Here is a 27,766-nt window from a genome sequence, read left to right as displayed (position 1 = left end):
AGACCCTCCTCCTGGGCAGAGTGTCAGCAAGGAAGCAAAAGAATCACAGCCACAGGCAGGGGAGGTGCTCAGGGAGAATTCTAGTAGCGAGTGAGAGGAAGGAAGGAGAGTAACTCACCCCCGCCATCACTAATGTCAGGTGCGCAAAAGGCCACTGCTTCTTTGAGTTCGCTGTGTTGATTTAGCTTTATTTCGGCAAATACAAAATATTTATAAGAACTTCATAGGTTCTCTCCTCAGCAGACCCTCCCTAACTCCGTTTGCTATGAGTTTTCCTGCCAACGGGGTGAGCAGAAACAGGGCCCGTGCGGCATGGAGGAGCTGCTGTATTCGCCTCGTCCTGCGCTGGCTGAACTCCTGGAAACCTACTGAGCCCGAGGTGTCCCAGACACTGTCCCGCCAGGTCATTTTGGTGTTTTCCTGCATGCTGTCTGGGGAGATGCTCTTTCCCTGCACGCATGCCCGTCTTCTCTGGAGGACCTTCGTCCCCCTACAGGTGGGCACCACGTCGCATCCTTGATGTCTCTCCCTAGCATCTGGAGGACCTTCATCCTCCTACAGGTGGGCACCACGTCGCATCCTTGATGTCTCTCCCTAGCAGCGAGCATGGTCTCGGGTGCGTGATGAGCACTCAAATGAGCCTCCCTTCCTTACATGGAAAGTTAAGTCTCATGCTTAAATGGGAGGAGCTCTTCGCGGGTCTCAGCTCTGATTACACTGATCTGTTCCAGCACGGAAGGTGGGTGTTGAGTTAGGGTTTTTGCTAAAAGGACGCTCGAGTCGGGGCAGGCAGCAGCTCGAACCCCTGGGCACAGCACCCCCCCCAACCCCGGACACCTGGTGTGGAAAGGATTCGGGGGTGCTGTAGGGAAGATGGGTAACAGGTCCTGCTGCCTGGGTGTCCAGTCTAACAACACTGCACCCTCATTCTGCCTCAGAAGGCTTTCTGGAAGCCTCCGTAAGTGCATGGGAGGAAGCAGGAGGGGAGCATGCTCTTAGCAAACAAGTCTAACTCTGACGACAAGGATCCCGATTCCCGTAAAAGGAGGCCTAACTGTGGGAACTGCGCGATCCGTGTGTCATCCACCTCTACAGCTACGCGTGGGGACGGGAAGGAGCCTGCTGACGTCTGCGCGTGAGGGCCGGGGCCGCCTACATGTCATAGAGCCGGAGCTGCTCCTGCACGTCGCCCGCGGACATCTCCCCAAACGTCTCCTTGTTGTCCTTCATGAGCTTGAAGATGGCAGCCAGCTGCTCCTTCTGCACTCTGTGGGGAAGAGAGGACAGAGAGGAAAAGGGTGCTCCGAGCCTGGACGGGGGGGGGGGGGTCGCCACGTGCGCCCGGGGCTGGGGCCCTGCTCTCTCGGCTGCTGCCGCGTCTGCTCTCCCGGACAAGAAGAAAATCAAACCGAAGTGAAACCCACTCAAAACCCACGAGCTCGTGTGGCCGAACGACCTCAGCTGGAAGGTTCTAAAAGCCGGCTCTACGTCTTGGGTGTTCCCTGCGGGTCTGGGGAGGACCCGAGTGACCCTGTGGGTTCCCCTCAGGCCCCCTTTTAGCGTTGACCTGGCACGTCCCGGGAGGTAATGGGGAGAGGCCCGTTCTGTTAAGAGGCTGGAGAGCGAGCCCATGAAGAAACAGGTTAACGACAGCCTCGGTTTAGAGGGATGCGGACAAAAACCATTACCAGCCGAGACTTGGCGGGCACACGCGGAGGTGTACACGGGGGCTTGATCTGGGGGGCAGGGTTGGCATGGGGGTCTCACTGCTCAGAGGAAGGAGCGCCTTTTCCTGATTAGCACAGACACCTTGTGGCCGGTGGGGCCCTGCCCCTCCTACCATAGAACTGGCCCGCACGGGCTGGGCAGCTGGGACTGACGTGCTATTGTCTTTGTGAGGCTCAGCCACACCATCTGACCGGCACAGCACAACTCCCAGGAGCGCAAACGTTTTGCAAGGTCGGGGCAGGACGGCAGCAGAAAGCAGGGACGGTGTGGGGCTTGCTTGTTCCGCTCCATGTGCGGGGCTGTCAGCACGGCTGGCTTCTGGCTTCTGTGGTGTCTCCAGGCCACCACACCCTGCACCCCGGCCCTCTCAGCCCCTCCCTGCAGCGAGAAATGCCAAAAAATGGCAGGTCCCGCGTGGCTGGGCTCTGACGCGACCTCTGGCCATCCAGCAGGCCTCACTGCCTGAGGCGGGGTGGGGTCCGCACGTCTGGTCTTACACGTGCATCCCAACAGATTCCTCCTGCAGGAACCCCATACCTCCCATCCAGAAGTTGGTTTTCTGGCTAGAGCAGCATCTAGAGACTCAAATATTGAAGTCCCAAATCCCAGCCTCACTTTGTCACCCTGGGAGTGTGATTTCTACAGTCCGTTTTCCTCTCTGGAGGAGGAAGTGTGCATTGAGCTCCTTGGACGGAATCACAATCCCTCCCGCCCAGAGTGAACACAAATTCTCAGATATTTTTGATGGCTGTAGCACCTGGGCATTTTTAACAGGGTGGACCTATGACTTGTACTCTGCTAGAGAGTAATAGGCATCAAAATGAGAGAGCTCAAATTTTAATGGGTTCAAAGGAGATTATTTCTTAAAAACAAAGCAAAACTGAAAAAACACACAGTAACCGAGATCATCTACTCAAAGTTTATTGGGCTGAACAAAGGCTGAATACACAGATCCAAGCCATCAGGAGTACGTGAGGCTTGGTGCCTACAAGCCACGTGCAGAAAGATTCCAGACAGCTAACTAGTTCGATAACTAACCTGGAGGGCGTCACCTACTTACTGTTAACAGTAAGATCCCAGCCTGGATAAGGCTGTTATTGCTGTGTATGGACAGGTGTGCCAACAAGCGTGCGTCTACTCGTCACGTGGCTCGCCCACCATTGCCTTATCTGCACCACGGCCCTGAGCCTAAGCTTTTAGGCCCAGAGAAGAAGGTCACTGGGAATGTAACATGCCCTAGGGGTTGGCATCCCAGCCTTCCATTAAATGGAAAAAATTTTTCTATAAACTTACTGCTTTAAAAAAATGTTTTAACCAACACATCTAAAAACTGCAGATTAGTTTGGTATAATATAAATATTGTCCAATATAAAATTCCAAGAAATGGATCTGGGACTGATCTCATTATCTGGTGAAATTCTAACTTCTCTATGACACCTTCTAGGAAACGGCATAGTCAAGAAATCTATTTCAAGCAGACTATTCTTATTGCTTCTGCCAAAGCGAACGTGGAGATTCGGCTGAGCTGGTAAGAGCGAAAAGGCCTCTGAGCCACTAGAGGCCCAGATTCCAGCTTCCTCTAAATGAAGACTAAGGGTGACACAGATCTAGAGAGTTGTCGCTGGTTCCCTGCTGTGGGGCCATCAATAGGCGTCCCTCACCCCCAACAGCCGAGCCGCCAGACAGAAAGAGGGAAGTGGGCCCCCAGGAAAGGAGGACAGTCCACCATCCCTGAGCAGCTGATGAGCACAGGAGCTCTGCCTCAGCTGTCTGGAATGCTTCAGTCTTTCTCGGTTTGGCTCCAGGGAAGGAAAAGGCCAGTGTGGGCTGGGGGTGGGTGGGGGGCACTGGAGTGAAGCTACACTGGTTTAAAAATGATAAGGTGGCTGTCACTGCTGACATCACGGGTGCGAAGGCTGAGTGGACAGCAGGGTTCAGCGATAAAAACCAAAGTCTACGAAACCCTTGCTGAACCAAGCAATCCACCCCAACAGGGAGGAACACCTCTACCCCGGGGGCCGAGGCACTCCCGGCACCCTCCCCGCTGAGGGACAGGTCCTGATGGAGGGTCTGGGTCCCAGCGGATTTATGCAGGCCAGAGGCACCTGGGAGCCTGCATGGCTCCACTCTGGGGATTTCCATTTTATCTCTCAAGCTTTTTAGATGCCAAAAGGAAAAGCCTTTAGCAGGAGGCTAAGGATAACTTCATTATTCTTCGGTTCTGTAAAGAGAAATAGGGAGAAAAGATCATTTATTTTACTTCTTCCATCTAACAAGTATTGTGGGGGAGGAAATGGGAAACAGGGATGCGAAGGAGGATGTTTGGGATTGCAGACGCCAGGCTGGATACTGGTTTCTCAGACACGGGGCAGTTTGCTTCTCGTCACCTGCAGTAGGACACTCTGTTCCCCAGAGCTGGCCTGACCCGGCAAGGGACCTCAGCAGCCTGCCGCAGCCCATTCTGAGTCTGGAGTCCAAGAGGCATACAGTTAGGTCGGGCAGACCCTACCTCTGGGCAGGTCCGCAGGGCGGACTCTAGGGCAGATACTGGGTGCTTCTGATCTTTGGCTACTGGGGCCATCCTATCACGTGCTTCTATTCCCTATTCCCGCTGGCGGGGTTTGTCCCCGCTGGGGACACTGGCACCCTAGGCTGCGTGTCCACCTTTTCTAAATGACACCCCGAAGGACGAGGAATCGCAGGGGATCCGATTTTGTCCCTCCGGCGCCCTCTTCTGGAGATCAGAGACACACGTGTTTCCAAACATTGACACTGGCAAATCCCTCGTGGACTCACCAGGTTGCAGACGCCAGAATATCGCACAGCCTGGGTTCCCCGGCCTCCTCTCCCCCTTTCCTGTGATGATGTACAAAACACCCTCCACCAGAGTCGTGTCCCCTTCCAGAAAGGTCAGGACATTCTGAGGACCTTCAGAAAGGAGTGGGTGCTGGGGTCCCAGGTTCCCATCTATCAGAGCCAGCCTGGTCTACGCTTTCCTCCGGACCAGAGGGTGGGAAGAACAGATGGCGCACAAGGAGGACAGGAATGGGCAGGGCTGCTGCTTCTTTCTCCTGCCAAGCTCTCCAGCTTCACTGGCTCCGGGAGCCGGAGGAGCGTCAGTAGCCTGCAAGCCCGCTGTCCCAGCCACACTCTGAAGCTAGACGCGGCACCTCCCAGGGAGACTGTGGTGGGGGCGCACACCCTGGCAGCCAGGCCTGGCAACGCCAAGGATGCCGTGAGCCCCGAGCCCCCAGGAGAAGCCTTGGAGGAGGGGGCAGGCCGTGACAGAGCAGGGCCTTCCTTACGCAGCAACCCGCTCTGGATTCGCAAACCCGGCCATTTTCAGCCCCTAGGGCAGAAGGAAGCTGACCCACGAGCGATTCCAAGGATGGGAATGTTCATTTAAACACGCAGAGGAACGATCTGGGGTCTTGATTTTAGTCCTGCTTCCTAAGTGCTCTGCCCTGAAAATGTGTAAGGTGAGGCTTTAGGGGAGGCTGGATCATGTGACCACTAAGGATTCGGGCTCTGCCTACTACTGCTTTATTGGCTAAGTTGATAAATTTAAAGTCAGGGACTTGCAGCATTTATTTCTTTACTAGCCTGCAACTGAACTGGGACCCAGAGTGCCAGGAAAGGGATTAGGAACAGGCAGAGTTTGGTGGGAAAGACAGGCAAAGAAAAGGGCACACTTCCCTGGCCTGTGGTTTCAGTGGTCTGACAACAATATACATGTTCTTTTTCACCCTGGCATTCCTAGGGCCATTTCCTAGACTCAGCTGGGACCAGAAGGAGCTTGCGCCCGCCGGCTCTCCCGGGCCACACGGGAACTACTGTGCTGTAGATGAGGGACGGAGCCAAACTCGCCAGCCTCTGCAACCCCAAGCATCACCACGAGAGGGACAGAAGCAGCTGCGAGAGGGGTGCGAGTCAAGGGGCCCCACGCCGTGCCCTGTGGGCTGGCTGCATGCAGGGGCAGGAGACAGCAAGCACATGGCACAGGTGGATGCGTGCGACAGCTGCGGGGAGCATGCTGGGGAAGGGCAGGAATGAAAATGAACATGAACTCCAGCTCCACCCCGTGAGGACGGCATCACACTGAGTGAGGACCGTGTTTAAGGGCCGCGAAGTCCACCAGCCCCTCCTTCTCAACTTGGGGCACAGCGTGCAGGTGAGGAGGGGAGAGCTCCTCCTCCACCCCAAGAGCAGTCCTAGGGCACGGTCTCCACCCCACGGAAGAGCCAAGCGTGAATCGGTGCGTGAGAGGCCCCCCAAGACCCTGTCGGGGAAAGACGCCCCCCCCCCGGGCGATGCAGAGTCTGCTGTCTAATCATAACAGAGAAGAGACTTTCCCTCCCTCTTCCCGAGGTCCTGGCTCGGAGCCCAGGGACGGTGGCCATCTGACCCCGCAGCCTGAGGCCTGACATCTGTCCCCTAACTGTCCTTTCTGTTCCAGTGGCTCCTCACATCCACAGGGAGCACCTGCCCGAGCCCCCGGAATCAGGCCTGTCCTGGCCACAGCTCTGTCCACAGGGACCTCTGCGGGACCCCAGGTGCATCCCGCCCTCCCTATTCTTAATCCAGGGGCTGCAAATGTTTTCTGTAAAGGGTCCGATACTGACTCTACTGGGCCCTGTGGGCCACGTGTTCTCTGTTGCAACTACTTGCCCCGGCCACAGCGGCCTGGAAGCCACCACAGACCACAGGAAAAAGAGTGGCCGTGCTGCAGTCACACCGAGCTTACTGACCAGGGCTGCAGTCCGCCACTCCTTCCTCTGGCCCGGAAAACCTGCCTGTCCCACCACAAGGGTTTTTTTTTTTTTTTGCCACACGAGGCTTGCTTCTTAGGGCAGGACGAAGTGGCAGGGCGACACCCAGCGGTTCCTGAGGGGGACGACAGTTCGGCCCCAGCCTCACAAGTGGGCGCTAGCTCCCCACCAGCTGGTCCATGAGGCCCACCCGGAACTTACGACCACTGGGCTCCCAGAACCCTGCAGCCCTGGGAGGGGGGGGCCGGGTCACACAGCGACCCCCGTGCTAGCAAAGAATGAGACCGCTCGGTGCACAGAATGTATCAACTGGTTATGAAGGCGGCGGAGGAGGGGAGGTTTAGACCGCGACACTCATGTTGGGGACACATTACCAGACAGGAGGAGGGAAGCACCACTGGTCTAAGAAGTCAGTCTCCTTACCAAAAGGATTTGCAAGAATATGTGTGGCTCAGGACCTAAGGAACTTGCTACAGGGAAGTGAGGTCAGAGGTCAGCTCAATCCTGAAATATAAAGGCAGCAAACCGGGTCACACTCAGAGGCAGGGTCACCAGCACCGGCGGGGCGGGGGTGCTCCCCTGGAGGCTACCTTCCCCTGCTCCGGGTCTTCCTCAGGCTGGGCCTACGCTGCCACCCCTCCGCCCCCAGGGGAAGAGCCTTCCAGGCCAGCTTTGGAAGGGGCAGGTGACAGCTGTGGGAGGGGAAGTGGGGATTCTCGCAGGTGGGAGGGGAAGTGGGGATTCTCGCAGGCAAAGCAGCTTCTGACTCTTGAGGGACCCTGAGTGGCGTGGCCAGAGGCAATGGAAGGGTGTGTGAGTTATGCATTCGAATAAGCCCTCCTGTCCTCTGTGATCGTAGGACCCCAGCCTGGGCTCCCGTTGAGATTCCTGCTTGAACTGAAGCACAGCATGCCAGGCTCCAGGCCGGCCCAGGGGGCGTGCAGGAGACAGCTGGGTTGGGGGTCTGACCACTGGTTCTCTCCCCAGCTGTCCTGCTGCTTCCGGAGTGTTCCTTAGCACCCTGGCGGGATGCAGGGACGCCCACGGGTGTTCAGTGGGTGTCCGGCGGGGGCGCGGGCCGTAAAGCTGAGAAGCTAGGCAGCTGCGGTTGTGTGGGAGAACAGATACAAACCGGCCGCAGACGCTGGGCGAGGAGGGGCGGGAGGGAGGGGAGCTGCCAAATGGAGGAGCAGGGAGGATCGCGCCCTGTCCTGCAGTGATAGATCGGTTTTGTCATGAACTCGCCCGTGTGAGGGATCTGCTCCAGGCTCTTCCCGGCCTCTCGCTTTTCCCTTTCCAGTGGGGACGAGGCGGGCAGGGGAGGGGCTCAGCCGCCCTGCCCTCCTCCCCAGCTCCCCAGCGGGGACTGTCTCCAGGGGAAACCGAGTCTGGCTGAGGAGAGCCAGGACGGGAAAGATCCCCTAAACCAAAAATGGGGGAGTGGCAGCGGGTGGGGGTAGCGGCTCGCCCCGAGTGCGCAGGGGGCAGGACAGTAAGGGCTTGGAGGCTGGTGCCCTGCGGCCCGAAGAGGAAGGTACACGGCCTACCTCTGCTCCTCCTCCAGCTCCTCTTTGGTCATCATCTTCTTGTACTGGTTTCCCCGCAGCTTCCCGGGGCTGTATTTAAAGGAGAAGACCTCTCCCCCTGCAGAGAGGAGATGGGGTCAGAGCCGGCGCGAGGGTCTGAGTGCTGGGGGCCTCCCCCAGACTCAGGGTCCTCTTCCCCTTTTGTTAGTTTCAAAAGGGCCGTCTGGGCCAGAGGGGGTCCCCCGTCCACCCTTTCCACCCCAGTTCCCCACACAGGTGCTGCCGGGCCTCAGAGAGGGTGCTTGCGACGTTTCTTCTCGCCTGACAGGGCTTCCTCCCACACTCTTTCCGTGAAGTCCCACGGCGACTTAGGAACTCCAGGTGGGGATACGGAGACAAAAACAAAACAGCTGGGGAGAAACCAGTCCCCCTCCTCAAACAGCACAGCTCCACCCACCAAATGATGGTTCCTCTCCAAAACCGGGTTGAGCCGTCCACACGGCGGTCTGGCTGCCCCTCTCTAGCAAAGGCTCCCACCAAGTCGCCGTCTGTGAGGATGGCCTACCCTCGTCTTTGAAGCCCCCCCCATTACTGGGGGGCAAATCACATCAGACAGAGCAGGCTGTGCCAGGGTGCTGGGCTCCCTGACTCACAGGGACTCCTGAGCCTCCTGCTTTGGTCCTCCAGCTCCGGGGCCTGGGAATGCCCACCAGTGATTAGAAATCTGAAACAATGCATCCAGCCCACGGTAGGACATGGGAGTGATGTGGCATTTTTCACATCATTTTGAATCTGGGCATCAAAATTGGCACATATTACTGAATAGGTGTACCAGGATTTGCCAACCTCTGAGAGCAGACTCCTAGATGCCTTAAAACAAACAAACCCTCTCAAGACCTGAGGAGGGCACACCAGAGGTCTGGGCAGAGGAAAGCAGAAACGTGACACAGGGAGCAAGGGCAGGTGCTGGGCACACAGGTGCGGGCTGCAGGGCAGGAGAGGAAAGCCCTCCAGAGCGTCACCCTGGGCTGAGCATCCAGGAGCAGAGAGTCCCCTTGGGAAGTGATGCCCTGAAGTGCTCCTTCAGCCCAGCAGGTGTAGGGCAGAGGGCCTCCGGCCGCCCGCGGGACAGACACTGAATGTCTTGTCTAATTCCCAGGAAGGCTTAAAGAGTTGAGGAAGGGAAATGCGGAGGCCAGCAAATCACCCTCCCACACAGATGTAGTCCTTTTCAGTTCTGTTCTAGAGAGTTTACCTCTTTGACACTCCAACGTCAGGAATCTCAAACACCTCCACATCCTGCCCCAGGCCACCCTCACCTCCGGCTGGGGGCTGTCCTGCCTGATCAGACAGGCTGGTGTGGGCCCAGGGAGGAGGAAAACGCCCTGGCCCCTCGGATTCAGCTTCTCTCTGGGCTGAAGGAAGAAGGTTCTGGATGCAAATTCAGAACCCAAATGTTACGCGATGGGGGCCGTGTTCTCTCCAAAACCTCGCTCAGGAGGAGAAGGCTGGTGGGCTCCACAGTCCTCCTGTGGTCCCCTCACCCCGGCCAACTGCCCAGGAGCTGAAGCTTTGCCTTAGCAAGAAGTTACTACATCTGTACAAGGATTTCTTTGCTCTTCATTCTTTCTGCAAATATTTAGTGAGCACTATGCTAGGGGCTGGGGACTTAGCAGTGAATAAAACATACAGCAAGCAAAGATAAGTCAAATGCAGTCTGAAGTTGGTCACGCGTGCTCTGCAGAAAGGATGGGGGTGTGGGAGGCAGGGAGGGAGCTGCTTGGAAGCTTCACTGGGGGTGGGTGGGGATGGCATCAGGAAGGGTTTTGCAGATGGTAGTTGAGGGGTGTGGTGAGTTGAGCCCTGCGGTGTCTGGGGAGACAGATTCAGCAAAGCAAGGAGGTCGGTGGCCCTGGGTGGCAGAGAGAGGGGCCAGGTCATCATGGGCGGGGAGGAGGGCTTGGTTCTTCCTCCGGGTGAGATGGGGCTTGGTGCAGAGGCAGGGGAGTGCAGCCCCACCACTCCTCACTGGGGACCCCAGCCCCCATTGGTCGGCTCTTCCTCCAGGCTGAGCTCTGCTCAGGCCAACAAGCAAAGGCGGGAGAGTTCCATTCCTTGTGGGCCCACAGAACTCGGGGGCTTCCAACAGCACCGGGTGTGGGCTGCCTGCATCAGGCAATCTGGGCACTTTGCTGAGTGATTCAGAGCTGCTGTCTGAGGGGCCTGGGTCCTTGGTGGTCTGGAAAGCCCCGAAAAGCCTGCCAGAGGGGCAGAATCACACAGAGATTGCGGTCTCAGCATGAGCGCACAACCGACGCTCATCGATGCTGGCCCCACCGGACAAAGAAAACCAATTAACCTCAACGTCAAGGTCATTGTGTTGCTATGTTTTAGAAAAATAAAACATAAAAAATTCTGCCAGCTGGGTACGACTCAAGGTTTCCATTTATGGGGCAGGTCTGATGAGTCTGATGTTTTTGGGGCCAGGCGGAACAAACGACTAGAAAAGGCTTTCACTTAATCACATCGTATGTGGTGTACCGAGGGACACACAGTCGCATCCAATTTTGCTAGACCAGGAGGTCTCGATGTGAGAGCCTCCCAGGAGCAGGACTTCCTCCTGCAGCCTTCTGTGAGTCACCAGGTCGCTCAGGGAGGGTGTCTGAGCAACACTAATCAATTAGCCTGAGAGCTGAGCTGTTCACTGCAGAAGGACTGGGCGCCCGCTCCTGTTTTCCTCGGACAGCTGCGGCCACAAACCTCCCCTCCCTCGCCTTGTCAGAGCTGGCAGGAGGTGGCTGGGGGGTGGGGGATGTCCAGGGGGCGGCAGTCAGACAAGGAGGGAGGGCCCCTGACCAGGCAGGGTGTGAGGCTGGTGTGAGCCTCTTCTCATCCTGGCCAGGGTCCTCTGGCGGCCTCGGCTCCCCCTTTCTGTGACCCCGAGTTACTAACAGGATCCTGACTTCGGGCATCCCTGCAGCCACCTGGGGCCACGAGGCAGGGACAGACCCCAGAGCCACAGTTCCTGTGCGTCTCTAACCTGCAGATGATGGAGGAGAACCAAGGGCTCCAGAGAGAGCAGGTGACCCCCTCCCGCTTCTGCAGCTGCCCGCCCTTCCCTCCTCCTCTGTGGCGGTACTGAGAAGCCCCAGCCCCATGGGGCCTCAGGGGGGAGCTGTGGGCCCCCCAGCGCTGCCCTGCTGCCAGCCCACACGCCCACACCCGCCGTGATCACGGCATTCCTACAACCTGCTCTTTCCACTGCCCCTGCCAGCAGTCGGCTGAAAGCCACGGCAACAGTCCCACTTTTTAAAAAAATGATGAAATATTTCAAACATACACAAAAGCACAAGTAATAAGTCCTCCATGTACTTTCCATATAGATTTCACAAGTGTTGACATGTTGCTTTTGTTTGTTTTTGTTTTTTTAAAGAAATAAAACACGACAGACGCAGCAGAAACCCAGACCATGTGTGGTTCTGTCTCTGTCTGTCCAGGGCACTGGCCCCTCGGGGTGCCCAGGGCAAACCCACGGCCTTCCACCCGGTCAGGTTCCAATTGGTCAGTTTTCTTAATGCTCCCGGGTCACTCCCGCTTGCTTGTCCTGGCCAGCCAGAGTCTGATGGCAGGGAGGTCTGGCCAGTTAGCCTGAGCTGCTTGGAAATCAGGTGTCTCCTCCCCTGGGGCCTTCATTGTGCAGAACGCCTGGGCAGTGGCCCTGTGAATGGCTTTCGTCCCCATCAGATAGATCGGGAGACACTTGGCAAGAAACTGAAATGCACAAGCAGTGACCGGAGGGGAGCTAGGAGGCAGGGCAGGAAATGGAAGGTCAGGGTGCCCGATTTACTGGCAAGACGGGCCTTCCGTATTCGAAGACAACTCAAGTTTGAGACAGGAAAGTGGGGACAGAAAGAGCAAACGTGACAGTGCCAGGGGGCTGCAGCCTGGAGGCTGGGTCCCACTCACCATCCTCCTCCTCAGGCCCTGCTTGGGGTGGGCCCTCCTGGCCCTCCTGCTCCTTCTCCTGCTCCTCTTCCTGCAAGACAAGGAGAGAGTCAGCACCGGGCGCCGGAGCTCGAGAGGGTTCACTCTGATACGGTCATCCAGGTGCCTGACTCCTTGGCGAAAGCCACCCGACCCTGGGGCAGGCGGTCAACCAGCAGGTGGAAGCCATATGAGCTCTGCGAAAACGCTGTGTGGCCAAGATGACAAGGGGGAAGCTGTGGCCCAAGGAGCTGTGCTTTTGACCTTTGAACCTCAGTCCCTTTATGCTTTCTGGGTGGGTGGCCTGTCAAAGCCTTTGGATGCCATTTTGGTAACAGGACAGCGGACCGCCCCCACCCCGACCCTGCTCCAGTGACTAGATTTTATTTATTTGACACAGAAAGAGAGTACAGACAGGGGAAGCAGCAGAGAGAGAGAGGGAGAAGCAGGCTCTCCAGTGAGCAGGGAGCCCAACTCGGGGCTTGATCCCGGGACTCCAGGATCATGACCTGAGCTGAAGGCAGATGCTTAACCAACTGAGCCACCCAGGCGCCCCTGCTCCAGTGACTAGAACTAAAGGCACAAGAGGAGGGCTGGCGGGCCATCTGGAGCCCAGACCCGGCTGGGTCATCACAGAGGAGCGGCGCTCATGGGCACAGACTCTGTCTCTGCCTCCTGGCACCTCATTTCTACCCCTAACAGTTTCAGTGTCCATCTTTCCAAAATTGGAGCTCCACCTGCTTCAGGCCCAGCGTTCTCCCACCAATGGACTCAATAAACAGATGGCTGGAAGGAGTGTCCCAAGATGGCCTTCTTGGGAGGAAGGAGTGACTTCAACCTGCAGGAATGCTGGGGGGGGGCGGGGACCAGGATGCGCTGATCCTCCAGCTAAAGGGATTTTAGGCGTGGCCCAGGAAACTGTGAGGGGAAGCCAGAGGGCAAATACGGACACACCTGCCGGTTTAGAGAGGGAAGCACACCCAGGAGGAAGTTACCCGCGGTGGAGAGGGCAGCACGCCGAGGCCTTTGGGACTCCGCTCCCAGGGCAGGTGCACGGAGCGGCCTGCAGCAGGCTCCCTCACAAAACAGGGCGAGTGAAGTTGGCCTGCAAGTTTGCACAAGCCCAATGGCCGGTGATGAGTGGCAAACCCCAAAAGGCCTTGAGTTTCCTGGGACTCACACAAAATGCAGCCGGGAGGGGCGGGGCGGGAGGCAGGAGCCAGACTTCTCCACTTAGCAGCGTCCAGCAAGCTCAGCACCACCGAGATGGGAGTCGCGCTGCCCTGAGCGCCGCCGTGATGCCCCCCAGGATTTTGCACAGCAAAGCGTCTTTGTAGCTATGGGGAGGGGGGCAGGCCTCTTCGGGGGAGGCAGGAAAAGGAGACACCCCTTTGACCCAGCAAACCCACTTCTGGGGATCTGCTCTGGACTGGAAAACCACCTGTTCAGGTTTTTATACAAGGACTCTGTGTGCAGCAGAAAACACGCCAAACTGGAAACAAGGAAATGTTCATCCTTAGAGTTAAATCTCTTACAGTTAAATATATTTGGCTAACGTGCTCACCACGATATTAACAGGTTAAACGTGGCACGGTGTGCATACGCCATGCAACACTGTGCTTTAAAAAGGAGGCAACCAAACAAACTGATGTGAGAAATGCATTGGGCTAAATCACCAAGAGTGAAAAAGCAAGGAGCAGCACAATGTGAGAGGGGCAATCTTCTTGGTGTAAATATAAAAATGGAAATGCACCCCCATGCTCATAGGAAAGGTTTTCTGGGAGGACACGAAAGGTAGTTAGCAGTGACTACCTTTGGGGGCGGGGCTACCTTGGGGGAGGGGCGGCCCTTCTCTGTTCATCTGATATATTTCAGTATATTTGGATTTTCTAATAATATACATGGATATGCATTAATTACTCCTAACATATTTAAGGAATGCTACACAGGGGTCTCTAAACTGTGAAATCTGATTTTCTTTTTTTTTTAAATAAGAGAAAAAGAAAAAAAGGGAGACAAACAGCCATTAACCCATTCAGGGCTGGACCCCAGAAATAGCCCAGTATCGAGACTGGAGGGGTCGATTCTCCCATTACGTGTGAGGGACACGAAGATAAAAGAGAAATAAGCACAGTTCCTTCCTCAAGGAACTCATGATCCAGTTGGGAAGACATCTACACAAATAATTGCCATTCAAGGTGAGAACATCAAGAGCCGAGGCAGACCCCACCATCCCAGAGGGACACAGTGAAGACTGACCTGCCAACACTCTCCCGGGGGGAGACTGGTCTACATTTGAATCTTGCACTTGACTTCTGAAGTGTGCTGTTTCTTAAACTGTGGTTGTGGTCCCATTGGCAGGTTAGGAAAGCAATTTAGAGGTCGCTACTGATTTTTTTTTTTTAAATGTGCAACCCAAGTCTTAGTGTGGTTTTCAGCTTTAATAATTTCAGAAGCATAAATGCTAAAAACATACCAAAAAATGACATTGGAAAGGTTATTTACATTTTAAATATATTGATGTTTCTCATTCAAATTCATGTAATTACCACAGTCCAGTGCTAGATACAGCTCTGGTTGATTTTCAAACTTCCAAAAAATATTCATGGCCCAAGGTTCAGTGACTGAGGGATCACCTTTGTGACTCCAGCCTTTTGATCTTACATGAGGATTTGATGCACACCTGACCGCCTGGACATGACTTCATGGGAGGTTGACCAGTTCACCAAGGTGCCCATGGGAGAGGGCTCCTCCACCTGCCTACCCATCCGGACTCCGGCACGCACAAAGAATTAAAATGAAAAACTTGGCATTCAAATGTCAGAAAGCTAAGTATAAGAGGAATTTAAATAAGTAAATATTCAACGGATGTGTGTTGTAGCTTTGTAGCATTTACATTTCTCAAGTTATTAAAACTTAAAACTGCACTAAGACTTTGGGGGTACTCCTGTATCCCGGAATTAAATGAAAGATAAATAGTGTTATGTGTGTGGTAGACAGAGATACCGTTTGATAAAATTTTTTTTTCTTTTTTTTTTTTTAAGATTTTATTTATTTGACAGAGAGAGACACAGCGAGAGAGGGAACACAAGCAGGGGGAGTGGGAGAGGGAGAAGCAGGCTTCCCACTGAGCAGGGAGCCCGACACGGGGCTCGATCCCAGGACCCTGGGATCATGACCTGAGCTGAAGGCAGAAGCCTAACGACTGAGCCACCCAGGCGCCCCCCGTTTGATAAAATTTCTGGCGTGCTTCCGTGGCTTTATTATATATGGGGATGCAATTTAAAAGATTTTTTTTTTTTTATTGGAGACTTCATGAAGTTTGGAAAGCAGTGCTGAGTTGGCCATGTACTGCTTTCTGTCTGTGCAGAAATCCCCTTCCTTCAGAAGATGCCCCTTGAAGCCCGTGGGCCCGGTGGGCACTGCCCCAGGGCAGTCAGTGCCCCTCTCGCAAGGGACCAGCATGCAGATGGGACCCATGGCCCAACTCTGCTGGGGGAGAAGGGAGCTCTGGTCCCTGAGCTGGGAGCCCCTGGCTGTGCTTGTCCCTGAGGCCACTCCAACCTGAACTTTCCCTATCCGTGAGCGACTCAACTCCCAGTTCTGCGAAAGCTGACCGAGCCAAGTGGCTGTCACCCTGTCACTGTCTGCTCACACCCTACTTTGCAAGCCCAGAACGGGTCAAGTCCTCGTGGGAGAGGGCTACCCGCGTCCAATTCCAGCAGTGCAGAGGCTGAGGGCTGGGCAGTGACAGAAGCTTCCAATGGTGCTGCAGGGAGGTGCCCCCCCCCACCCCCCCTGCCCACGCCTGCAGGCTTCTCTGGGTTACTTTAGATGACATCACCATGATGGAAAGGAGTCCATTATTAAACAAAACACTGTTGGGGCGCCTGGTGGCTCAGTCAGTTAAGCGTCTGCCTTCAGCTCAGGTCATGGTCCCAGGGTCCTGGGATGGAGCCCCGCATTGGGCTCCCTGCTCCATGGGGAGCCTGCTTCTCCCTCTCCCTCTCCCTGCCGCTCTGCATACTTGTGATCCCTGTCTTTCTCTCAAATAAATAAGATCTTTAACCCCCCCCAAAAAAACACTGTTTATTGCATTTTGCCCTTATTTTATAAAAAATGTGTACACGACAGAAAAACGGAAGTGCTGATACCAGTAATAAGATGGGCGTGGGTCTTGTACACAGTGCCCTTGGGACAAAGACGGCAGTCCTTTTGGAGTTGGTGGCCCTTGGGCATCCCTCCAGACGGTGAACTGTGTGCGTGACAGCGAAGGAGGGCGGTAAGGGGCAACGACGCACAAAATGCTGTAGCAAGAGCCGTCGGTAAGGCTGTTTACCTTCCTTCTTACGGCATGTCCCACCTCCTGTGCTGCTTTGGCACGTGCAGTTTTTGAAGGTAAGTTTTCTGGAACACATTGTGTGTCTAAGCAACACGGTAGAGGGGCCCCGAGGAGGGCAGCTCGGCTGAGCTTGAGGGGCACGGTGAGGCCCCAGAGGGGACGCCAGGCAGGGAGCATCACAGCTTTTGCAATGACTTGCTGGAGTTTGGTGTGGTTGCAGGGGATTGCGGGGTGGGGGTCAGGAGGCAGGTCTTAGACCGGGGAGATCTTACAGGGGACAAGGCAACGAGGGGCCCCCAGCAGCTCTTAAATGGGGAGAAACGGGGGGAGACTGGAATTTTTGGAGCGGGAAGTGGAATGGCATAGTGGGGGCAAGATCGGAGGCAGGAAGAACTCCTAGAAGGGGGCTCAAAGCGCAGGCGGGGGATGTCAGGCCTGAACTGGGAGGTGAAGGGACTCTGGCCCCCAGCTCAATGTTTGTTGAATGAATCAGCGAAGGGCTGGCTGCCCCTGGCTGAAGGCAATCCCCTGGGGGTCTCGAGGTCTGAATCCCACCCTTGGGCTTGCTTCCCCACATAGCTGGGCTAGGACCACGCCTGGGGCAGCACAACCCCACAGGTGCTCAGGGTGCTGACTGCAAGCCAGCAAGAGGCCATCACTGTCGATTTCGGGTCAATGCCCTTGGTCCTGAGCGTGTTGCAAGGTACCCTGCGTTGTGGGCTGAATTGTGTCCCTCCCCACATTCATAGGCTGAGGTTCAAACTGCAAGTATCTCAAGACTGTGACTACATTTGGAGAGAGGGCCTTTGAAGAAGAAATTAAGTTAAAATGAGGCCGATGAGGGGGGGTCTCAACCCAATTTGACTGGTGCCCTTTTAAGAGGTAATCTGTAAGAAAGGACACACTCGAGAGACACCAGGGGTGTGTGTGCTCATGGAAAGACCCCGTGAGGACGTGGCGAGAAGGCGGCACCTGCACGCCAGGGACAGAGGCCTCGGGAGAGAGCGGCCCTGCCTGTGCCAGGACCTCACTGTTCTGGAGAAAAGGAATGTCTGTGTTTCAAGCCGCCCAGTCTGTGGTACGTTGTACGGCAGCCCTAGCAAACCGACACACTGTGCTCTAATGAAAGTAGGTTTACTTTCATGAAAACTGTGAATTGGCGACGCCCTCTGAGACCGACAGCTGTTGTCATCCTGGCTGGTCACCAAGGCAGTCTGGGGCTGGGACCCAACCCCCTCACCTCACTGACCGGAGTCCCAGCATTCCACTACTGGATAGAGCCCAAGTTTTAACTTCACCTGTCCTGGGACACTTCTCCAATTCAGCCGTTTCCTCCAGTGGAGGGCTGGCTGTGGGGAGAGGCCAAGCACCGGGGCCAGGGGCTCCCAGAGGCCAAGGAGGGAGGCTTCTCAGAGCCAGTGTGAGCCTGCGAGCAGCACATTGCCATTTATGGCTGCTCTGGCTGATCCAGGCCTGATGCACCGCGCTGAAGCAGAGGAGGGAGAGAGACAGAGAGAGGGGCACTGAGACAGGGGGTGGGGAAGAAGCAGAGAGAGAGAGAGAGAACCAGACATTGTTCTGTCTGCCCGAGGAGATGGTTCTGCCCTGGGGTCCTGCACTCAGGACCTGCTGGGACCCTGTGACCAGCCACCAGAGCTGGCTCGGGCTGTGACTACAAGCCCCCCGGTTAATCCAGGATGGTTTTAGCGGACCACAGGTCCACTTCCACGGGGATGCCTGTCCCTCCCTCCCCTGCAGCAGCCAGCACAGAGAACAGGAAGCTCTCAAGGGGCCTGCCCGATTCCCCATGCACTCCTCCGCAGCCTGGGTCAGGCCCCATCCACCGCAGTACGTCGGAAGGTTTCCCAGGGGGGCACCAAGACTGGGTGCAGGAGCTGCCTTCCGGCTCCTACCGCAGGCAGAGCGGGTCTGACAAGGCTCTCCCCTCTTCCAGAAAGAGTCCATTAGGCAATCGGGCTGTTCATCCTGTGCGTTCAGAGGGGCGCAGCTACGGGCGAGCAGAGGGCCCAGAGCCGGCGCCCGCTCCGAGCGCCCGTGCTGGGCGGGGAGGGCAGGCCGGCAGAGGTCACGGCGGCTCTCTCCACCGGCGCGTCTCAACAGCTCAGCCACCGCGCGCCTAAGTGACAGCTCAGGCTGAGGTCGCTCAGGCCAGCCCTCTAAATCCGTATTTGCAGCTGGGTAAGGCACATCCCCTGAGACAAGAACTGACGTCTTCTTATCCTAAACCGGCCCCTCTCAACTCGTCAGTTTTTCTGTACGGTCACAGCATCTTTGACACTTAGTCACGGCCTGGGAAGGGTGAGCCCAGCCGGCCACTTCCTTCCACTTCTCGACTGCCACCCCCTGCCCCATTCTCCACGCTCCTGCCAATCACTCAGTGCCAGATACGGACAGGCACCGTGTCCTTGGCCTTACTCTCCCCCAACTCATTTGCTCTGAGAACCTCTTCAAATGCCAGTTTTATGATGTTTTTTCCTACTAAAACCCTAAAATGACCACTGCTGTGCTCAAGTCAAATAATCCCCGGCCTCTGAGGTTCTCCTGCTTCAGAGGCAGTGAGGTCAGTCCCTAAGGCTTACTGGGAAGTGCTCTCCTCTCCTGCCCACGCGGGTGGGGGTGTGCCATGGGAGGGCGGGCAGGAACTTGGGGTCACCCTTGGAACCAAGGCCTTGGGCACACGGTCTGCCCTTCCCCATTCACCTCTGGGTGCTCCTCCTTCCACTATCTGCGTGGGGTCCTCTGAGGTCACAGGACCTGGTGAGAATGGTTTTGAGCTCCGTTTTTCTTTTTTTTTTTTAAGATTTTATTTATTTATTTGAGAGAGAGAGAATGAGAGATAGAGAGCACGAGAGGGAAGAGGGTCAGAGGGAGAAGCAGAGTCCCCGCTGAGCAGGGAGCGCGATGCGGGACTCGATCCCGGGACTCCAGGATCATGACCTGAGCCGAAGGCAGTCGCTTAACCCGACTGAGCCACCCAGGCGCCCTTGAGCTCAGTTTTTATCCTGGCTCAGCAGGCAGAGCCCTGGAGCTCCATGGGGGGCAGGGGGTGGTACTGAAGGGATTGCTGTAAGGAAGGACGTGGAAATAGGGGGGCCAAGACCTCCCCCCTCCCACAGAGCAGTTCTGCTTTTGCTCTATACAATGGACTTCCATCTAAGATTGAAGAAGGAAAAAGGTATCTAGTGCTTTAAAAAATGTGGGAAAACCACTGATCTAATGTGGCTTTGACCCAAGACAAAACCCTAGCTGATTAAAACCTGATGCATTGCCAGTTATCCAGTCTCTGTTTGAACACTTCCAGCCTCGGGGAGCTCACTACCTTACAGAGCAGTCTGCCTCTCTGGGGCATAACACACAGCTCTAGACCATGCAGACAAGATGCAAGGCCCTGGGCCAGAGGCCTGGGGCATGAAGAGAAATGGCCTCTGCCTGCTGCCCGGGGCAGTGCTACGAGGAGGCATCATCTGCCTCGTGGCAGGGGCCACCAGCATGCCTTCTCTTCGTTGTTCTTGCAGCCTACACATTCAACAAGCATGTACCGGGCGCTGCTGTGTGCTGAGCCCGCTAGAGCAGCTGGGGATGTGGCCGTGAACGTGGCAGGCCCATCCTCCTGAACCGACATTCTGCTGTGGCAGACAATGGACACGAACATAAAGGATAACCTCAGACCACATGGGTGCTGTGAAGACGGCCCGAGCGGGGGGTGTGTGTGTGTGTGTGTGTGTGTGTGTGTGTGTGCGCGCGCGCGTGTGTGCCGGAGCAGGGGTTGGGGACTGTATGTTCGCGGAGGTGCTCGGGGACACATACACTTGAAAGGTGAAGAGGAACAACTGTGTGGAAGTCTAGGCCAGGAGAGGTCTGCCAGGCGGAGCGAAGAGCAAATCCCAGGCTCCAGCTGGTGTGCCTGGGGGCCGGGACACGGCGGAGGGGCCTGAGGACAGCTGGCACAGGGTGCGGGGCCGGCCACAGGGGCCGTGCCGAGAGTTCGGCATTTACTCTGCATGTATGTGACGGGAGCCATCGCAGGGCTTGGAGGAGAGTCCGGGATGTGGTTTCCATGTGATAAAGATGGTGCCCGTTGCTGGGTGGTGGAATGTGGGGGGCGGGCTGGAAGCCGGGGGAGCCGCTAGGAGCGAATGGCACAGCCCAGGTGAGCCACGGACGGCAGGAGAGAGGATAGCCTGAATTCAGGAGGTACTCTGCAGACACAGGTGGCAGGACTTGCTGATGCAGGGGCTTTGCGCCTGAAAATAAGAAAATGAAGATGTCGTGTGGGCTTTCAGCCTGAGCGGCTTCCGGGGGGGCCATGGAGGAACTCCAAGCAGATGACTAAGAACAGCGGGGGGTAGGGAGGGGCCGAGGGCAGAAGTCAAGAACTCTTAACAGACACGGGGGGGGGGGGGGGGGGGGGGGTCTCAGGTGGCCTCAGGGCTCACTGGACAACCACGGGCAAGTGTTGAGGAGGCAGCTGGCCACCGGAGGTCAAACTCAAGGAGAGGCTGGACACCATCAGCTATTGATCATGCTGACAGTGTCAGTGTGTTCTGGAAGACGGGCCTAGAAGTGAGTCGTCCACTTGATGTGGGCATAAGCTCTTCCAGCATGGACAAAGAACAAAGGAAGAATACTGGGTAAGAGGCTGACTCAGGAGGCGGGGCTGGGGAGGGGGGAGTAGATTGAGATCAGGAGTTCACGGCCCAGCACACAGGCCCAGCACACAAGGCCCCAGGGCAGGGAGGAGCCAGGCTGCAGAGCCGAGTTCAACCAGCCAGACTAAAAGGGCCATCCTGGACTCTGACCTCACATCCCAATCGAGGGCACATTCACAAGCCCTACACACACTCTCTTGCTCAGATGGCCAAGCATGCCAGATCCAATCCCGTCAGATTAACGGTTTTGGGCATTGTTCCTACAAAGAGGATTTGGAGGGCATCAAAGGCCTCATAAAAAAAAACCACCCAGGGGCAGAAATGCACATTCTCCCCTTATCAGCAAGGATTAGGTGGAATTTTTGTGTCTAGGTTTTGCAGGGGCAGGGGATAAACAGAGACGCTTGAGCACAGGGAGGAGAGCTCAGGGACTGACAGGACCAGAAAGAGGAAAGGGTGGGAGGAAATGACACCGCCGTGTTGGGGACCAGCCAGGCTGAAGGACTTTGACCAGGACCAACTTTAAGGATCATAAGAGAAGACAGGTGCTTAGTGTTTAAAGTCTCTAAGGAGGCCTCAACCACGGGCACCGGAACTGGTGAGACTTCATTTAGAATAAAGATAAGAATGGCTTGACCCCCCCAGGAGTAGGGTTTACTGATCTTCACAGGACACCACTGGGCTGGAGGTATTTGCTTGTCTTGGGATTGAGCTCAGAATCTGAGTCATCAGCACATCAGCATCTGGCCAGGAGAAACACTAGTAATACCAGGGTTACAGAATTAGGTTCTTGCTGAGAACATGCCCGGGGCTGTCTCAAGCAGAGGTTGGCCAGAGTTAACAATGAGTGCAGGGAGTTCTTACTTGCAAATACTAGACTCGGGTGCACACATGCACAACCCCCTCCCCCACAGGCCACGAAACAGGAGCTGGTAATGGGAAAGCTCTAGGAGAGATCAGAGATGGTTTTAGTTCAACCCCTTCCCTTTGGGGAAACTGAGGCCCAGAGGTTATATGACTTCCCCCAAGTCCTATGGCTATTCAGAGGCAAAGATATTAGTTGAACAAGTACCATGAATTCTCACACCAGGTTTCCTTCGGGCCAGTTAATGTCATTTGCTCTTCTTCAGCCCCGGTGGCCAGGAGGATGTGACTGATCCTTCTCCCCCCCCCCCCCCCGGGCAGGAGGGCAGGGACACCCTGTGCAGCATCCCGGCCCTCCTTCATGGCTCGGACTGAGCAGCAAGCCTCTCTGTCCGTGCAGAGCACCCCTTACAGGAGGAGGTTTCTGAACCCCATCAAAGTCCTCCGTTGTTCATCTGTCCCTAACGGCAGCCAAGCGATTGTGGTCGGACTCAGGTTGTTCCAGAAATGCCTGAGCCACCAGGGATTGGGCATTTCTCAGGAAGCACATCCACCAATGGTCTCAGGCTGTCTCAGCCCTCCCACACTGTGGCTGAGGCCGACGGTCTGGGAAAGAACAGGGCTACACACAGAGACTGTCTGAAAGGGCGTATGCTCCACGTTTCCTTTCTAACCCTCCAAACCTAGACAGCTTTTTTCTTAGGATATGTCCTTTAAAAATTTACTACTTCCCACTGAGTAGAAAATTCTAACTGGCAGCTACATTTTCTGGGTGCAAACAAGACTATCTCTGGAAGAAAGAACAAAGTTGAGCCATTAGGAAAGTCCCCAGACTTCTTTCTCACATGGAAAAAAAAAAAAGTATGAGCTTAAACGACTTCACATAAAACACCCTCTTGCACTACCGAACACTGAACGCTTGTTTGCAGCTCTGGGCATCGTTCTCTGTTCAGGGATGTTCATCACTGTAATTACTGTTTTACGTTCTGCACTTTTCCTCACTTATTTCTACCAACTTGCTAATTAATCCAATGTCCTTATTAATGGACATTTGGGCTATTCCCAGTTTCCTTCCCAGCAAATCACTAGACCTGCTATAGATGGAAAGTCTGTATCCTCCCCAAATTCATATGTTGAAGCCCTAAGCTCCAGTGTGATGGTATTTGGAGGTGGGGCCTTTGGAGGTAATTAGGGTACCATGAGGTCCTGAGAGTGGGGCCCCCAGGATGGGATTATTGTCCTTATAAGAAGAGGAAGAGAGACCAGAGAACTCTCTCTCCACCATGTGTGGACACAGCCTGAAGGCGGCTGCCTGTGAGCCAGGAAGTGAGCTCTTACTGGGAACTGAATTGGCTGGCACCTTGATCCTGGACTTGCCAACCTCCAGAGCTGTGAGAAATAAACGTCTACTGTTTTAAGAGTCCCAGTCTGTGGTATTTTGTTATAGCAGCCCAAGCTGACTGAGACAAGATTCCAAAGTGATATGAACAACTGCCAAATATCTATTTGGCCCTCCGCTAGCTGGATTCTGTGCTTTTGTTAAGAGAATAGAAAGTGGGGCCATGTTGGCATCACGAAGGTTGGAACAGATGATGGGGGAGGGGACTCACCTGCTCCTAAATGATTCTGTGGCCTCTGCAGGGGGTGGGGGGCACCGGGGCACACCTGTGGTGACAGGGATGGTGAGGGTAGGGGACGCAGCTTGGACCTAACAGCAGGAACCAGGGGGGCGCCTGGGTGGCTCAGTTGGTTAAGCGTCTGCCTTCGGCTCAGGTCATGATCTTGGGGTCCTGGGATCGAGTCCCGCATCGGGCTCCCTGCTCAGCGGGGCGTCTGCTTCTCCCTCTCCCTCTGCTGCTCCCCCTGCTTGTGCTCTCTCTCTGACAAATGAATAAATAAAATCTTAAAAAAAAAAGGTGAACCAGGGTCCAGCTGCATAATGAGGGCTGCCAGAGGAGGCTGGGCAGCCCAATCAGACCAACACCACCGGAGTGTCTGAAAAACCAAGCCCTTTCCTGAGAAATTCCCCACCGGGTTTCTTTTTTCCAACACTGTATTTTTTTTTCAAGTATAATTAATATACAGTGTTATAAAAGTTTCAGGTATACAATATAATGATTCAACAATTCTATACATTTCTCAGTGCTCATCAAGATAAGTGTACTCTCCAACATTGTATTTTGGGAAATTCCAACCTACAGAAAAATTGGAAGAATAAAACAATGAACACTCATATACCCTTCACCTAGATTCACCAATTGTTAACATTTTACCATCATTCCATTCTCTTGTGTGTGCTTATATGTGTGACTGTTAGAATCGTGACACGTTGTCCCTAAATGGGCATGCATCTTCCCTTTTATTTTGTTTTTTAAAGATTTTATTTATTTATTTGACAGAGAGAGACACAGCGAGAGAGGGAACACAAGCAGGGGGAGTGGGAGAGGGAGAAGCAGGCTTCCCGCGGAGCAGGGAGCCCGACACGGGGCTCGATCCCAGGACCCTGGGATCATGACCTGAGCCAAAGGCAGACGCTTAACTGACTGAGCCACCCAGGTGCCCCGGGCATGCATCTTCCTAATAACAAGGATACGTTTCTACATAATCACAACGCCAGCATCACATGCAAGAAACTGAGCATCCATACAATAAAAATGATCTAATAAGCCATTCCTTTGAAACAACTCCAGTTAATCTGCAAGATGTTCTTTATAGCTCCCCACCCCCACCCTAATCCAGAATCCAATCAAGGATCAGGCATCACATTTGCCTGTCTTGTCTCTTTAGTCTTTAATCTAGATGAATCTCCCTGCCTGTTCTGTGTTCCGTGTCATTGTCCCTACTCGGTTGCTGAGCAGAGCGAGGACCTGAGTGCCAAGAAGTCCGAGTTCTGGCACAGACGTAACTCTAGTACTATTTGAGTAACCCTTGACCTTCACCTTGACCACTGTTTGGGAATCCTATGACAGAGCCTTGCTGTAATCCATATCTGCATCTAATAAGAAGCTTGGCCATCCCAGAATTGCAGCCTACACATCAGCACCAAAACGCACTGTTTCCTGGCCTTAAAAGGGACCAGCTCTTATTTGTGACATTGTTGGCCCTGATTCTTTGTGAGGGTGCGGCATGCCTGTCATGCTTCTGCGGCTGCCCACCCCCACACTCACCCCTAGGAAACATGACAAGAAAGAGGTTCTAATAATAGAGCTCTGCCCTCTGCTTGGCCTCCCTGCCCTGGCCGGCTGATCACCCCCCATTTCTTCAGTGGCTGCCCAGTGTCTCAGCCCATCACACTACTTTGCTCCCCGTGGGGCTGCTTCCCAGTGACCCAGAGCTGCAGTGGAAGGCTGCTTCCTGTGGTGGAAGGCTGCTTCCCTGGGCTCCGGATCCTTCTCAATAATCAGCTTTGTGAATCAGAGGCAGCAGCTGCCCTGGGCCTCCCAGGCCTGGCCGGGCAGAAAGATGATTGGATCAGAAGAAGCGCCATTAGTTAGGCAAGGTGGCTGCTCTGTCCCTACCCCCCCCCCCCCCCGCCCCCCCCCCCCCTTTCCCCAGGGTCCTTCTACCAGCTCTCTGGGTTCGGACTCGGGCTTGGCAATATGATTATCAGATCTCGGAAATGCGCCATTCCATATCCAGACAATTTCTTAGCAGCTCTTCCAGGGCTAATCCCACCACTGGGAAGGCATAGTAGTGGGGGACAGTGATATGTGTCCCCCCAGCATCTGACCCCCAGGGCCTGTGGCACAGCCACGATTTACTGTTTGCCAGCTGGAGTTGAGGGGGGCTCAGCAACTCAGCAAGGGTTGGGGATCTGAACCCACAAGAGCAAGGCAAGAGCCCCAAGTGAGGAAATTGACTTAAACGGAACGCTTACGTTGGGATAATCTCAGGACAAGATGTCGCACAGGGAGGACAGACACAGGCTCAACTCTCAGAGTCAACTGGCAGCTGCCCCGCATGTGAACCCTGTGATGTGCTTTGTCCTCCAAAGCACCCACTCACCCCCACAGGACGTGCATTTTCCTGACAGAGGCAAATCGTGCTCTGGCGGGCGGCTCTTGTCCAACAACACTGAACCCACCCCACCAGATCTCGAATTGCTGAGGGCCCACAGGCCTTGTAGGAAGCTCTCTCAGAAGTGCTGTTACCCAGAGGATCAAGACATGACAGACAGCCACGAACAGGCATTGCAAACTTCAGTCTGGAACTTGCTGCCCTGCGTGACCCATAGGAGCAAGGCTGGCTGAGAGCTAGGGGCAGGCTGAGAATGGCCCGATGTCTCTCCTGTGCCCAGGAGGCTGTGAGTGCAGCCAGAATCCCAAATATGGGAGCCAACCTAACATATCAGCACAGGTCCAAAACCCTTCCTGCCATCATCACGGGTGAGGTTAGCAAGAGCAGCTGGGCCTCCATTAAAGCGAGTGTCTGTCCTCCCCGGGAGGATTACAACAGCCCTCCTCAGGCTGGTGAGAATCGGCTCTCATGACACAATTAGTCACCCACTTGTCAAACAAAAGCGCCTGCTCAGAGGGGTCCCCCATACACTTACTCAGCAAAGAGAAAGGCCCTGGCCCAGCCTCACTGCCTTTTCCCCTCAAGGGTTCTCTCCCGTGTAAACCACCGTGTCCAGCAAAATTCAAAAAGGCACTGCGGATACACTGACAAGGCACCCAAGCTTTGTACTGCTCCAGCCATTCTCCGCTGCAGGAAAAGGGGCTCGGGACTAAGAACAAGGCGTTCAGATCTGACTCGGGGCCCTGGGTGGTAGCCTGCAGAGGTCAAGGGTGCTGAAATCCTAGCAATGTGTCTCATGCCTGGCCAGTAAGTTTCCAATGTAAAGAGAAGCACTGGAAAAAGCGTATGGGGCTGGTGGGATGGCTGCACATCTCTCTGGATGTCCTGAAGCAAGGCGTGTGGTCAGGACAGAGCTGATGGACCGCAGGGAGTGGGCTTGGGGCAGAAGCAGGAGGGTCAGTTTGGGGGTGCTCAGCAGCCCTGTAGGAGGGCTTTATCTTCTCCTCCACTCCATCCAGGCCAGGCTCATCTGCAAGCCCAGGGGAGATGTGCCAAAGCACGTGTGCACTTTGAAAACGACAATAAAAATGACTGCATTTGTGCAAGGCTTCTTCTTTTGGCCCCGCCCTATGCGCTTCCCACCTCACTGGCTCTGGAATCTGGATTTCACATTGGCTTAACAAGAAAAATCAGCTTTTTTTTAAAGTATGACTGTTTTTTCGTTATCCAGACAACTCTCATTATTGCAGACCTTGAAATAAGCCACATGCACGTGGATCCGGGAATCCGTCGGCTGGAGGGGTGCGGGGCGAGGGGTGGGTGTGACCCGAGCCAGGGGCGGAGGGAGCCGGGGCCGGGGCCGGGAAGTGGACCGCGAGCAGAACACACTACACAACTCCAACAGGCTCGGCGCTCGCCGACACTTCTGGGGGTCAGGATGGCGAGTTTGCTCGCGGGCTCTGCGCTCCCGGGGGGTGGGGGGCTGGGGACCCGGTCCCTGGTCCTGCTTGAGCTGGGGGGAGGGGGAGGCGGGCCCCGGGGTGGGGAGGGGCGCCCGGGAGGGCCGGGTCCCTACCTGCCTGGCCTCGGCGGCCTGCTCCTCCGCCTCTGCCGGTGCCGCCTCGCGCTCCCCTGGCCCCTCGAGCTCCCCCGGGCCCTCCGGCGCGGCCGCCGGCTCTGGGGCGCAGGGGTCGGGCGGTGCGGGAGTCCCGGGGACCTTGGCCGGGGACACGGGCTCCGCGCTCGCGGCCGCCCCGCGCCGCACCAGCAGCCAGGCGAGCAGCAGCGCCAGCGCCGTGGCCAGCACTGGCAGCGCGGCCAGCAGCTCGGCCGGCGCCTCCATCGCGCCGCGGCCGCCCGAGTGCC

At 55.5% G+C, this 27,766-nt stretch overlaps 1 protein-coding gene across 3 annotated transcripts; it reads right to left on the bottom strand.

The window, feature by feature from the left end:
• MXRA7 (matrix remodeling associated 7) lies at positions 1–27,766 on the bottom strand. Of its 3 annotated transcripts, XM_025859759.2 has the most exons (5): positions 27,477–27,766; positions 11,990–12,059; positions 8,045–8,141; positions 6,921–7,001; positions 2,625–3,949 (listed from the first exon to the last, which is right to left on the bottom strand). In XM_025859759.2, the coding sequence occupies exons 1-4, from the start codon at positions 27,741–27,743 to the stop codon at positions 6,968–6,970; spliced, it is 468 nt and encodes a 155-aa protein (XP_025715544.1). In that variant the 5' UTR covers positions 27,744–27,766; the 3' UTR covers positions 2,625–3,949; positions 6,921–6,967. The 3 variants fall into 3 exon arrangements, with proteins under 3 accessions (XP_025715543.1, XP_025715544.1, XP_025715545.1); XM_025859758.2 differs by lacking the exons at positions 2,625–3,949; positions 6,921–7,001 and adding an exon at positions 1–1,267; XM_025859760.2 differs by lacking the exon at positions 6,921–7,001.

This window comes from Callorhinus ursinus, unplaced genomic scaffold (assembly GCF_003265705.2).
Source record: "Callorhinus ursinus isolate GAN/ISIS: 27379988/994484 unplaced genomic scaffold, GSC_fseal_2.0 scaffold68, whole genome shotgun sequence".
NCBI classification, from domain to species: Eukaryota; Metazoa; Chordata; class Mammalia; order Carnivora; family Otariidae; genus Callorhinus; species Callorhinus ursinus.
This window is presented reverse-complemented; position numbering and strand designations above follow the sequence as displayed.

Coding starts and splice junctions, on each gene's coding strand:
- MXRA7 (XM_025859758.2), bottom strand. CDS start 27,743: ATGGAGGCGCCGGCCGAGCTGCTGGCCGCGCTGCCAGTGCTGGCCACG. Junction 12,060..27,476: donor AGGCCGCCGAGGCCAGGCAG/GTAGGGACCCGG, acceptor CTTGTCTTGCAG/GAAGAGGAGCAGGAGAAGGA. Junction 8,142..11,989: donor AGGGCCTGAGGAGGAGGATG/GTGAGTGGGACC, acceptor TCCTCTCTGCAG/GGGGAGAGGTCTTCTCCTTT.